This window comes from Camelus bactrianus, chromosome X (genome assembly GCF_048773025.1).
Source record: "Camelus bactrianus isolate YW-2024 breed Bactrian camel chromosome X, ASM4877302v1, whole genome shotgun sequence".
Taxonomy (NCBI): domain Eukaryota; kingdom Metazoa; phylum Chordata; class Mammalia; order Artiodactyla; family Camelidae; genus Camelus; species Camelus bactrianus.
The window spans coordinates 28,318,737-28,333,791 of record NC_133575.1 but is presented as its reverse complement, the minus strand read 5'-3'; the positions used below and the strand labels follow the sequence as shown (position 1 = coordinate 28,333,791).

Sequence of the window (15,055 nt, the reverse complement as noted above, 5' to 3'; positions counted from 1 at the left end):
CTCCTTTAAACTAAAGGCTCAGAGTTATTCTTTGAGAGCTAATCTGCCAAAGTATGACCACTCTATACTGGATCATGTTCCCCCTGACCCAACACTCAATATCACTGCATCTTTATGTTTCTTTTCTCACTGGAAGGTTTGAGAGAAGAACTAAGAAAGTACAGTATTATGAATACAATGGGAAGAGACCGTATGAGAAATAATGATCAGTAAAGTCTGAGACTGTGGCAGACATACTTCTTAAGCGATGCTTCATGCTGCACTGGGAGTTATTTTGTATATTTCCAAAGTTTCCTTCATTCCCAAAATTAAACTATAAGTGCTTTCATACTTGTTCATTCTATTTTGTTTTTGATTTGAGATGCATAACATAAAAAGGCATCTTTACCTGCAATGTGAGAGTCTACGGCTTCAATAATTCTAGAATTTTGAGTATAATCAAAACCACTCCAGAATAGTGTATGAATAAAAACCATGCTAAAATTTGGGATCCAGAATTTTTATATTGCATTCCAAATTATGAAAGTAGAATCAATTGGGCTGCTCAATTAAAGGATCCAACTTTGAGTTACTTGTGCTCACGGATACCTACAGCATTTCTTTGAGATCTAACTCTCGTTTAATATGGGATACTATAAATTATTCTCAAATAATGTGAAGAAAATTTTCAAAGCCATTCAGGCAGAATCTGGGACCACAAAGCAACTTCTTGATCAAGAAGCAAGGGATTGGAGAAAAAAAAAAAAAAAAAAGTACAGGTGAACTGTTTACTGAAGGTTTTTTTTTTTTAAGCAATACTAGCATTTCATACTACAAAGAAATTAAGATGAAATGCCTAAGATACTCTATTTCTATGGTATCTATAATGGTGCCTTATAGCACAATGTATTAATTCACACTTTATTGTTCATTAAAGCAAAATGTGAAAGGAAGACTTTGAATGCCTTAGTTAAGAATGAAATTAGCATTCAATGAAACAAATTCAGTCAGACAAAAACGTTTTCTCCTTTAACAATTGTTCTCACAGAAAAACCTATGAAGAAATCAAACATCTTCTAATAAATGCAATCCTTATAATCTTCTAAAACAACTGGCTTAAATACAATACACTTTTAGAAAATAAACTACATTCATTTCAATCTTAGCAAGATCTGAACAACCACTTTAATGGTTCTGATGTCTTTAACATTGGAATTTCTATAGTATCAGCATTGCCAAACTCTTGCTTCTTGGAATGTTTTTGCATCTAAAAGGATGATACTGATGCTGTCAAGTATTACACAGAGACAATGGCATAAAATAAACTAACAACACAGTAGTAATGGTCAACATATACAAGCATTTCTTTGGTATTTTCTTCCTGCCAGACTTTCTTCAACCTTTGTAACCTTGTTTTATTCTATTTCACTTTAAATAGCTATTCTACAGTTTAAAACAGATGAGACATATCAAGCAATTGAACTTTTAAAAAATTCTGCTTCTCTATTCAGAAGTCAAAGTTCCTTTCTAAACTAAATACAGACCTCATAACATGGGTCAAATAAGCTTACATAGTCAATCCTCATCATCCACCAACTCAGTATTTGCAAATTCACCTCCTTATGAAAATTGATTTGTAACCCCAAAATCAATACCCATGGCGCTTTCACAATTATTTGTGGGCATGTGCAGAGGGGTGGAAAGTTCCAGTGGCTGGTCACATAAGTTCCCAGCTGAGGTTAAACAAGGTGACACTGGGCCTTTCTGTTTCAGTTTTCCTGCAGAGATGAGCAGAAGATGGAGACAGTAGGGGGCAGTTCAGAAGTATAAGATACTCTAGCTCTGGGGCCAGGACAGGGTTTAAAACCCTTGTCTGGCACCTGTGAGTGGGACTGCCTCAGCCAAGTGATTTAACACTTCTGAACTTCTTTTTCTCTGTATAAAGAAAGTAGAATCTACCAGGATGGGTTGCTTTTAGGATTTACTATTATAATCTATGTAATCATACATATTTCTTCTCAGGTAATGGTTCAGTATTCACTAATCAAATGTTTGTGGCAATTTTAGAGAACATGTCTACCATGAATAATGAGAATCCACTGTATTTAATCAAGTGCATATGTATTCAATTTTCATGAACATAAGCCTAGTAACACATAGAGAATAAAGTTGTGAATAATATAAATTATACATATAAATTAAATATTTCAATAGATGAAAATCACTGTTAATTATATAACAAGTTTATGTGAATGCTAATTTCTCAGAATTTTTCCTCAGATAATTATGAGTATAAAATATATAATCATTTACCCATCGTTCATGTGGTCAACAAATTGTCCAGTTTCAGTTAATTGGGATGGCAAAGAGATAAGTGTTGAGGATTCCACCAAAATGACACTAAAATAAATGGGAAAAAAAGATTATTTTGAATTTTACTGTAACAAAATTCAGATGACCACAAAACATTCTTCTTTTAAATTATTTTCCATCATTCATAAACTATAATTAGAATCAGAATAAATTATAGTTCAAAAACTCTGTGTTTTCTCATTTGGCAATTTAAAATGTATGTTACAAAGAAAAGATCTTTGATGGAAATAGGTAAAAAATGATATTTTTATATAGAAAAGCAACAACGAATTCTCATGACAAGGAACTTTAGAGCATAAATGACCACGCAAATTATATTCCAGAAAAAAATAGGAAGTTACACATTGATCTTAATACATTGTCAGAGCTATACACATTTAATAATTTCTATTTCCAGAAAAGAGAAATGTTTCTTTTAGGAGTAGACATGAGATGTGGACACCCAGTTAAATTAACTCATTAATAATTATGCCATTATTTGGAATCATACAGAAATTCAGTCCTTCCTACATAATAATGCTCATTCATTCAAGAAACAGTTACAGAGACTTCATTATGTGTTAGGTGTGGGACTAGGTACCGGAAGTACAAACATGAGTATGTTATCCTCTCTGTTTTAGGTTGCCCACAATATAGTGGAGGATAGTGTGGAAATGATGCTATAGCAGTAGGTAAAAAAGGCCATGAAGAGTTATGTCAGGAATGTCTAATTCCTCCTGCAGAAGTGTACAAAATCTATATAATATTGTTAAGCACAGATTTATCCAAACTTGGTTTGTTAAAAGAAATCTATTTTACTCTGCAACGATAATATTAAGATCTCACAATACTGGCTTTACAATGAAAAACAGATCAGTAATAAAATTAATGAAATGTTTTAGTCTTAGAGCACACATATTCACAAATATACACACACAAAGTAAAATGCAACGCATTTGTATATCCCCATGTCTGAATGCTAACATCAGTTTTTGTCCTTTTCTTTTAACTTGATATTTCTGATGCTTTCTTATAAGGGTTGTAAGGAATTTTATAACTATTAAATACTAAAAAGTTTTAAACAGACAAAATTAACTGTAATAAAATGTAAACTATGAACTACGTAAGCTGTGTATCAAACTAAGAGATTTGCTTATATCATTGTAAAGTTACAGTTAAACAAATGTAGAAATAATTCCTCTATAGAGAGTAATTTAAATTTTAAGTCATGCACTAAATTCTCATTTAAATTTCATATAATTATGAGGCAGAAAACATTTATAATGTTTCTTTATATTTCTATAAATCCATGGTGAATCACTGGGCAATTTATTTGGGAGATAATTTGTTCTGGCTCAAAACCAATCACGAGGATAATACAATTTGACACACAAATAAAAAGACTAAACCAATAAAATATATACTGGATTTTTCATATACTATACATGTACCATTTTGAAATGAAATAGCATTCCACACACTTCTGTTTGAAAAGTCCCTGCTTAATTACAATAAACATGCTTTTAAAAAAATATATTAACTGTAACAATGAAATATAAACTGCCATTAAAATGGGAAAAGATCCTGTTTAATTACTGTAGTTTCTAAATCAGTGGTTCTCACACTTCAGTGTGTATTATTATTATGTGGAGAGTTTGTTCAAAATGCAGATTCCTAAATTTCTATTTGCATGAATTCTGACTGAGTAAAGTCTGGCATGGGTTCTATTTAAAATAAGCTCTCCAAATGTTTTTGAGAAAGCCTGTCTATGGATTAAACATTGAGCAATCTTGACTTAGACCAGCACTGCTCTAATACTATAGAACAAATACTCTGGAGATGTTGTTAAATGCAGGTTCTGACTCAACTGGATTGGAGGGTTCTGGTTTTCCAATAAGCCCCCAGGCAATGTTGATTTTGCCTACTCAAGGATCACACTTTGAGAAGCAAGAGTCTAACCTACAACAAAACCCATATTTTAAATAATAAAACCAAGCCACCAGGAACTGAAAGGCAGGAAATGGCTTAAAACCACCATATAATCTCTCCTGTATAAAAGCAACAAAAACACTGGAAGAATTTGTCCAAATTAACTTTTTCAGAACCCTAGTTAACTAAAGAAAGGCTTGGAACAATCTGAATAGTGTTTATTCAAGAAGAGCTGCCAAACCTCGGTAAGAACAGTAGAGTCTGTGGCCTTGTAACTTTTCTGTTGTAACTCCCCTCCTCTCCTTCATAACTCTGCAGTAGCCTTGAAAACTAGCAGCCTTGCAACGAAGGTACTTGTAAAAAAAAATTCTCAGCTTGAAGCCACAGGAGGGAACAGACTGAGACTGGAGCTCTTCAAAAGAGTCCCATCCATGATCACTGTTACTATAACCCATCTAAAGGCTTCCTAGAAGAGCTTAATTTGCAAGCTGTTGTCCTTAATCAAAATGACTCAAAGGAAAACACCCATCCCCAAGATGTCTGTTGAAAACAATCAGTAGCAATTGTGCCTGAGGCTGTTACAGCAACTGGATCAAACAAGAGCCTACTAAAACATAAAAGGAAGATGGGGTCACACGGTGCCCACAGGCAGAGTTGCAATAGCTTAGGAGATTCCCAAAATATATCAAAGATCTTCAACCCTACTTGTCAACCCCAACTTTCTCACTTACCGGAGACAATTATGTATCACCAAATAAAGAACATCAATAAAGAGAAATTAAACAGAAGAACTAATTATAAATTCTGGACTTAAAAAAGTACAATACATGAAATAAAAAAGCACTAGAGGGACTTAACTGCAGGTCTGAGGTGGCAAAAGGATGAGTGCACTTCAAGATATGTCAAGCGAAATGATTAATTGTAAAGAATGGAAAGATAAAACAATAAAGAAAAAATTAACAGAGCCTCAGAGAACTGTGAAACACTATCAAACAGACAAACATAAGCTTAATCAGAATCCTGAAAAGACAGGAAAGAAAGAGGCAGACAGAAAATGTGAAGAAATAAATGATGAAAACCTGCCTAATTTGATGAAAAATATTAATTTATACATCTAAGAAGCACAAAAAATTCTACATAGGATAAACTGAAGGTGATTCCATAACTAGACAACAAGAGTCAAGATGCTGAAAGGCCAAGACACAGTAAGAAGCAGGACAAAGTTGACTCAACACTGTTGTTGTTTCTCAATAAGATTAACAATTGAATTCCCACCTATACTCTAAAGAACAGAATGCAATGGGATGATGTATACAGTGTGCTGAAAGAAGACAGCCAATAGAGAATACTATATATAGCAAAACTATCCTTCGAAAATTAAGGAGAAATTAAGGTATTATCAAATAAATAAAAACTGGAAGAATTCATTGCTAACAGACCTGCCCTACAAGAAATAGTAGTGGAATTTCCTCAGTTTAAAACAACACTAGAGGTGAACTCTAAGCCACGTGATGAAATAAAAACTACAAAGTTAACTACACAGGTAAATACATAAAACAAATAAGCTATAAATGTATTTTATTTGCAACACTTTTTGTTCTCCTTTCTGATTTAAAATAAAACAGTGTGAGATAATAAATATAAAACAGTTTTATGAGCTTATACTGTATAAAGATGTAATGGGTATAACCATAATAGCACTAACAAGGAGCTAGGAAAAGGAGAGAGACTGAAGCAAAGTTTCTGAACTATATTGAAATTAAATTGGTATCAATCTGAGCTGGATTTTTAGAAATTAGAATGCTAATTATAATCTTCAGGATAACTACTAAGGAAAAAAATGTAAAAACATACAATAAAATAAACAAAAATTTTAAAAGGCACACTAAAAATAAATATTTAAAACAAAATCAAGCAGTAATGAAGAAATAGTTAAACAAAGACATAAGACTCATAGAAAACAAGTATCAAATGGCAGACATAAATCCTTTTGTATCAAAAATGATATTAATTATAAAGGGATTAATATTCTAATCAAAAGGCAGAGACCCACGAAGTGGATATAAATAGATTAGTAAAAAGACAAACATTGGTGCAAAGACATAAACTGGGAACAAAAGAATAAAAAAAAAATACTATGCAAACAATAACAAAAAGAGAATTGGAGTGGCTATACAAATAACAAAGTAGAACTTAAAGTAAACACTATTTCAGCATGACAGTATGAGAATTCCATGGACTACTTCTGAGAAAAATGAGTAAGAGAATGAAAATAAATGATTTAAACTCTCTGGAAATGAACCTAAGGGCATATAGTAGATGGGGAAAAAAAACTATTCAATAATATTTACTAAATTCAGTAAGAAAAGGTGTAGTCTGTGGCATATGAACCAAGACCACTCTCTTCCTCCTCCTCCTTCACTCAGTTAAGACAGAAACTCTACTTTAGACCAGTACAGCTAAGAATACAGGGCTCATTCCTCTCCTAGCTCCCAGCTGGAGAACTATCTTTTTCAGAGATGTATGACAGCAACATTTTCCTTCCTGTCCTCAGTATGTGTTACTGAAGCTAAGTTTTGGGCAAATGAAGCTGAGAGGGGCTGAGGGGCTCCCTTCTTCGGCCGAGCACCCAATCATGGATCACAGGCTCTACATGGGTGTGAAATTGCCTTTGCCCTGGTTTATAAAGTTGTGGTTGCATGCTGTGAGAAGCAATCCAGGAAGACATGAAGCTATCATTCCCCATCCCACGTAGCATTCAGCGCCTAATGTGGGGTGTTACTCCAAGAAAAGTGTACCACTGTCCCTACTTCCACCAAGAGACATGGCTCGGAGATTCTGCCTAGAGGGAGAAGCTGGACTTAAAACATACAGCTCTTTATCTCTTCACAAAGGAACTGATTCCATTTTCAGTAACATGTGAAGATTAAGCCAAAGGGTCCTCTGAAAAATAGAGCAGTGTGGTGAAAGGCAATTGGGAGGAGATTGGTAAACTGAAGATACAGGCTAAACTGTAGCCAAGCTAGTTTGCTGGAGAAAACTGGGGAGAGAGACAGCTGGGAGGAGCCCTCCTGGGGTCAGAATAAATCTCAAACACTGACTGAAGGAACTATTATTTCAAAGGAGCTGGATTTGATTGAATTGATTTGAGAAGCAATTTATGCCTTCCATAGAATTGGAATTAGGGGAATTTAATAGCTGGGTGTGGACAGAGAAAAAGACAGTCAAAGAAATCGCTGCCAAAATCACTGTTATCCCTGAATGACTGTGGGCATACCTAAGGCTGTATTCCACATAAGCACCAACAGAAGCTTCATACTCTGTGTGTGTGTGTGTGTGTGTGTGTGTGTGTGTGTGTGTGTGTGTGTTTTATGTGGCGAGGAGGAAGTAGTGAACTAAAATAAGCCAGCTAGTCAGTAAAAAAATTACACAACCAAACAATATTAACAATCCTATGGGAGACAGGACCAGAACTCAATATTTTTTCAAAAATGTCCAGTTTCCAACATAAAAATTATGAACAAGCAAAGAAACAATAAAAGAGGCATGCAAGAAAAACTGACTGTTAGAGTGACCAGCTACCATATTCAACAGAACACTAAATCAAAAGCCACTAAAAATGGCTTAAAAAACTAAGGGAACTATGAATAAAGAGGTAAAGGAAGACATGGTGACAGTGGAACATCAAATAGAGAATATCAAAAAAGAAGAGACTGAAATGAGTAGAAGAACCAAATGGAAATTGTGGATTTGGAAACTACAATAACAGATAGTAAAAAATCACTACAGGGGCTCAACAAGAGATTTGAATTAACAGGGAAAAAAAGTAATAAACTTCAAAATTGATAGAGACTGTGCAGTCTGAAGAGCAGAGAGAAAAATTGAATAATGAAATATAAACCATCACATAAATTTATGGTACACAATTAAATGTACCAACATATGTGTCATGGAATTAACAGAAAGAGAAGCGAAAGAGAAAGGAAAAGAAAAACCATTTGAAAAATGAAATGGGTGAACACAACTGTAACTATCACACTTTCTGATTTCAAACATTAGAAAGCTGTAATAATTAAAATAGTATGGTATTGGCATAAAAACAGACACATACATCAATGGAACAGAATAGAGAGCCTAGAAATAAATCCACACATATTTGGGCAATTAATTTACAACAAAGGAGCCAAGAATATACAATGGAGTAAAGACAATCTCTTCAGTAAGTGGTGCTGGGAAAACTGGACAGCCACAAAAATACATGTGTATTTTACACCATCCACAAAAATTAATTTAAAATGAACTACAGACTTGAACAAAAGACCTGAAACCATTAAACTCCTAGAATAAAACACAGGCTTAGGTAAACTCCTTGACATAGGTCTTAGTGATGATATTTTGCATCTGACACCAAAAGCAAAAGCAACAGCAACAAAAGCAAAACTAAGTAAGTGGGACTACATTGAACTAAAAAGCTTTTGCACACCAAAGGAAATCATCAAGAAAATATAAAGGCAACTTACTGAATGGTAGAAAATATTTGCAAATCAAATATCTGATAAGGGGCTAATATCCAAAGTATGAAAGGAAAAAAAAAAAACTCATACAACTCAACAGCAGAACAAACAAACAAATAATCTGATTTTAAAAAAAAGACAGAAGATCTGAATACACATTTTCCAGAGAAGACATACACATGGCTAACAGGCACATGAAAATATGCTTAACATCATGAATCATGAGACAAATGCAAATCAAAACCACAATGAGATGTATCTTATATTTGTTAAAATGGCTATCATCGAAAAGACAAGAAATAGTAAGTGTTAGTGAGGATAAGGAGAATAGGGAACATTTGTGCACTGCTGGTGGGAATGTAAATTGGTGCAGCCACTATGGAAAAATAGTTTGGAGGGTTCTATAACAACTAAAAATAGAACTACCATATGATTCAGCAATTCCACTTCTGGGTATTTATATGAAAAATACAAAAACACTAACTCTTAAAAGATACATGCACCCTCCCTCCCAAAAATAAATAAAAGATACATTCATCCCTATGTTCACTGCAGCATTATTTATAATTGTCAAGATATGGAAACAACCTAAATGGAGTCCACTGACAGATGAATGGATGAAGAAATTGTGATATACCCATATATATATAATGTGAAATATTACTCAATAATAAAAACAACAATGAAATCTTACCATTTGCAACAGCATGGATGTATCTCAAGGGCATTATGTAAGTGAAATAAGTCACAGAGAAAGACAAATACCACAGGATCTCTCTCATATGTAGAATCTTAAAACAAGCTCATAGATACGGAGAACAGATTAGTAAATGTCAGAGTCAGAGGATAAGGTAGGTGGAAGAAATGGGTGAAGGGGGTCAAATGGTAAAAAGAAGAAAAATAAAGGGAAAAATATAGATGTAGAAGGAATGTACCTCAACATTTAAAAGCCACATATGACAAACCCACAGCCAATTTCATTCTCAATAGTGAAAAAACTGAAAGCTTTTCCTTTACGATCTTAAAGGAACACAAAGATGTCCACCCTCATTACTTCTATACAACATAGTACTGGAAGTCCTGGCCAGAGCGTTTGTGCAAGAAAAATAAAAGGCAACAAAATCAGAAAGGAAGAAGAAAAATCATCTCTGTTTGCAGGTGATACAACCTTATTTATAGAAAACCCTAAAGACTCCATCAATAAGTAAAAAGAAAAAAGAAAATTGTTAGAATAAACAAATTCAGTAAAGTTGCAGGATACAAAATCAGCACTAAAAGTGTTGTGTTTCTATAGACTAATTCCAAACTATCTGAAAAGGAAAACTAAAAAAAAAAAAATCTCATTTTCAACAGCATCAAAAAGAATAAAGTACTGAGGAAAAAACTTAACTAAGGAAGTGAAAGATTTGTACGCTGAAAACTACAGAACATAGAATGAAAGAAATATTAAAAGTCACAAAGAAGGAAAACATTCTATGTTCAGGAATTGGAAGACTCATATTGTTTAAATGTCCATACTAAACAAAGCCATCTCCATATTCAGTGCTACCCCCATCAAAATCCCAATGGCATTCTTTACAAATACAGGAAAAAAAATTCTAAAATTCATATGGAACCATGAAAGACCCAGAATAGCCAAAGTGATCTTGAGAAAGAAGAACAAAGATGGAGACATCATATTTCTTGATTTCAAAATATATTACAAAGCCACAGTAATTAAAGCAGTAATGGTACTGTCATAGAGACAGACATATGACAAAAAACAAAAACAAAAACAAAACAATGATAGCCCAGAAATAAACCCCAAGTACACTGTCAACTGATCTTTGATAAGCATGCCAATGATACACAATGGGAAAGGACAGTCTCCTTACTGAAAGATGTTGGAAAAACTGGATATCTGCATTCAAAAAATGGAATCATTAAATATAAGACCAGAGCTGTATATCTAGAAGAAAAACATAAGGGGAAAGCTTCTTGACAACGGTCTTGGCAATAACTTCTTGGATATGACACCAAAAGCACAGGCAACAAAAGCTGAAATATTATAAGAAACTCCAACAATTCAATAATAATGATGATAATAATAATATGGTAAGTAATCAAATTAGAAATGGGCAAAGGACTTGAACAGACCTTTCTCCAAAGAAGACACACAGATGGTCAATAGGTATATGAAAAGGTGCTCAACATAACTAATTATCAGAGAAATACAAATCAAAACCACAATGAGCTGTATCACCTCACACCTCTTAGGATGGCTATTATCAAAATATTATTCAGTCTTAAAAAAAAGGAAATCCTACAACATGTGACAACATGGATGAATCTTGGGCACATTATACTAAGTGAAATAAGCCACATTCAAAAGGACAAACAGTATATGATTCTATTTATATGAGGTATCTAAAATAGTCAAACTCATGAAGCAGAGAACAGAATGACAGTTGCTAGGGGATGAAAAGAGGATGAAATTGGAGTTGTTGTGTAATATTTTAGTTATGCAAGATGACTAAGTACTAGAGATGTGCTATGCAACACAGTGCATACAGTTAACAACATGGTATTGTGCACTGAAACATCTGTTAAAGAGGGCAATTCTCATGTTAAGCATTCTTACCACAAACAAACAAACAAAAAGGAATACAAGGAAACATTTGGAAGTGATGGATATGTTTACTGCCTCAATTGTGATGACAGTATCACAGTACATGCATATGTCCAAAATCATCAAATTGTATACTTTACATGTGTAGTTTTTGGCATATCAATTATACCTCAAGTAAAGATTTTTTTTAAAAAAAGATAAAGAAAAACAACAGAAAATATTAAGGACACCAGAAGAAGGTTCTTTGAAAAGGTAAATAAAATTAACAAATCTTAGATTGATCAAGAATAAAGGAGAGAAGAATCAAATTCCTAAAATAAAGGATGGAAGAGGGGCCATCACTATTGCCTTTGAAGGAAAAAGTAAAATGGTTTATAGGGGAATACTATGAAAACTTCTTTGCCAACAACTTAGATAACTTAGAGGAAATGCAAAATTCTCAGAATGGCATAAAGTATCAAACTGATTCAAGAAGAAATTGAAAATCTGATTAGGCTATAACAAGTAAAGAGATGGAATTAATAATAAAATAAATTTCCCACAAAACAAAGTTCAGACCTGAATGGCTTTAGTTGTGAATTCTACGAAACATTTGGAAGTATTGATACTATTTATTCACAGACTCTCCCCAAAAATAGTATGGAAAGGACAGTTTCTGAAATCTTTCTGTGAGTGTAGTATTAATGATACAAACAAAACAAAACAAAATAAACAAACAAACAAAAACAAGACAGAGACATCACCAGAAAATTACATTAATAAATCTTTTGGTTATAAATGCAAAACCTTCAACAAAATACTAGCAAACCAAATCATACAACATGTGAAAAAAGTATTATACAGCATGAAAGAATCACATGCTGCTATAAAGGAATTTGAGAATTACTGATCTGGTGGATAGAAGTGTGGGAGTCAATTCTGTCTCTGTTAAATCTAGGCTGGGTAGGGGATTAAGAGGTACAAACTACTATGTACAAAGTAAGGATATGTTGTACAGCACAGGGAACATAGCCAATATTTTATGACTATAAATGGAGTACAACCTTTAAAAATTGTGAATCATCATGTTGTACACCTCAATATACACTATTGTGTATCAACTATATCTCAATAAAAACATTTTAAAAAATCTAGACTAGGTTACCTTATTTGTTAAAAGTAATGTTAAATTTTGATAAAACAGGATCAAATCTGGTCACTGTGCTGCATATAACTTTTTGGAAAATATATGAAATTTTAAATTTTATTTTAAAAGACATTGTGCTATACACCAGAAACTGACACATTGTAACTGACTCTACTTCAATAAAAAAATTAAAGTTTATTTGATATAAGATTATTAATAATAACCAAATTCTGATCATTTTTGTAAGTGTAGTATTAAAAACTAGGTCACTTATTATAGTGTTTCTAACATCAAAATAATGGCTATATGAATTATATGCCATTAAATATCCTTTCTTATTCATCCTCTTTCATTATTCTTTATTTTTGAAAGTAATATATATTTACTATAAAATACTGATTTTACACATTTTGCGACTGGCTTTAAATTTGTGAGTTTATATGCCCATTGCCTAAGTGTGAGGGCTACATTCATACAAGGGAGGGAGGAGTATCATTATCCATCTTCTCCCTCAACATGTAAATTTATAAAAAGATATCTTTCTATTTGTGGCCTTAAATAACACTTCAACACTATATTGTCTTTTCATTTCAAATTTATGTTGTTATCACTGTTGTTAAATCTCAAGATTCACAAATGCATGCTTAATGTGCGGTTTTAATCATGATGCCGCAAGTAAAAATAAATTTTCTGCCTGAATCAACATTTCACTTTTGGACATTAACAGATGCAATACAATGAGAAGCTAAAAAGTCAATTAATTAGAAATTTTAAAATACTGAAAGAATTGTAACTCTCAATAAACAGAAAGCTTACATAAAATTCACAAATTTGACATGATCAAACTTAACTTTGTAGAGATCAAATAGGATTTCAAGGAAAACTGATTTACCTTCACTATTTGTTCTATTTTATCTGCTGAGGCTTATAAATTTATAGCAATGTAAATACATAAAATTTCTCCTCGAAATAGTTCAGGTTGAAGAAAATTACATACTTCTCTTAAGACTGGATATGCTAATTGCAATAAATTTACATCAAAACAATAACTTACCTGAAGTCTCCAGCAGCGTGGAAGGGATTTTTAACATTCACAGTGATTTCTTTCCATTTATAACATGGGGATCTACATTTTATAATAGCCTAAGGTAAAAAATAAATAAATAAAACATATTACATGCTAATAATAAAAAAGAATATCCTGAATTATGAAATATAAACTTAAAGTTCCTAAAAAACTGTCTATTTAAATATTACAGTAATATTAATTTATATTAACATTGCACTGCTAAAATCTGGGTGGGAAAGAATAAAAATAGATTTTACCTCATCACTGATCCATAATCCTGTGCTAACAACTGAATGATTTGTCACAATAGTGTCTCCCAAGTTAATTTCCTTAAAATTCATTTTGTTAATGACTGAACACGACTTTACATATGCAAATTAATTAATCATCTATATACCTAATAAACATTACATAAGGAAGAGGCAGGTGTGTATGGGTGTGGCACATACCTGAGTTCGAGTGTATGTGACTGTGGCATGCCTGTGTTTATAATGTGGTGGCTGCACTGACATATTTTTACTGTAATAAAAGCACAAATATAAAACTAAAACTCAAATTTCCCAAAAGATTTCCACAAAGGAAAAGATTCCAGGAATTCTGCTATTTTAGACTAATCATGTCCTTACCTATTTCTCCAATATTATCCAATATACCTTCCTGGTGTCTAAGACCAAAAAGTAAACAGAGACCACATGAGCTTCAGGTGTCAGCTTTTCTGCTCAAGAGCCATGTTCATGACAGGCTAACACCATGCATGTTGCTTAGACACATGCGGCAAAGCAATGGTTTGTTTCAGAGAATTTATGTGACAGGGTTGGGAAGTGTAAGAGTTCATTGTTCAGGAGGAAATTAGAAGATCACAATACTCATCTCAGTACAATCAAATGCCTGCTCTGTATCCTTATCTAATAAGCCATTCTGTCCGTGTGAGCGTCTTAATGCTCTCCTCACACAACTGGCCTTTACTAAAGTCACTCTTCATACTTCCCACTCAGGCCACCGCACATTTACAATTCTTTATAATCCATATGGAAATCTGGCAGCATAAATTTACTTCTTTATCATACACCCACAGTAGAAAATAATATTTAGACAAACTAATGGCAATCACAGCAATATCACAACCATTTTATAGAGATTTAAAAATCCTTCTCTCCCATCCTTTGAGATATTAACACTTAGAACTCTGCCTGGAACATCATCACCTCTCACTGAATGCCAGTCTTAGCATTATCTTTATAACAGACTTGCTCCATAGGACACTCAAGGTAAACTGATGAATATTCCTGTCAGAAAAGAGTTATGTTTTTCTTGGCTGTGTAAACCACCAAATCTTAATTTAACTGAAAACAGACATAGCCCAGGGACTGCTTTAACTTAAATCACAAGTCTCCATGGTAGAAAGGCATGTAAATTGTTATGGGTATAGTGAATGACTCCTTGATAAAAGGCACAAATGTAATTGTGAAAAGCCGACC

The 15,055-nt window shown here is 33.1% G+C and overlaps 1 protein-coding gene across 1 annotated transcript in view; it reads right to left on the bottom strand.

Annotated features, from left to right (window-relative positions):
• CFAP47 (cilia and flagella associated protein 47) overlaps nt 1–15,055 on the bottom strand; it is a 423,400-nt gene that overhangs the window by 201,553 nt on the left and 206,792 nt on the right. Inside the window, exons 39-40 of the mRNA XM_074358969.1 lie at nt 13,563–13,651; nt 2,293–2,379 (exon numbers count right to left, since the gene is read on the bottom strand). Coding sequence (XP_074215070.1) covers nt 2,293–2,379; nt 13,563–13,651 — 176 coding nt within the window. The remainder of the gene's footprint in view (nt 1–2,292; nt 2,380–13,562; nt 13,652–15,055) is intronic.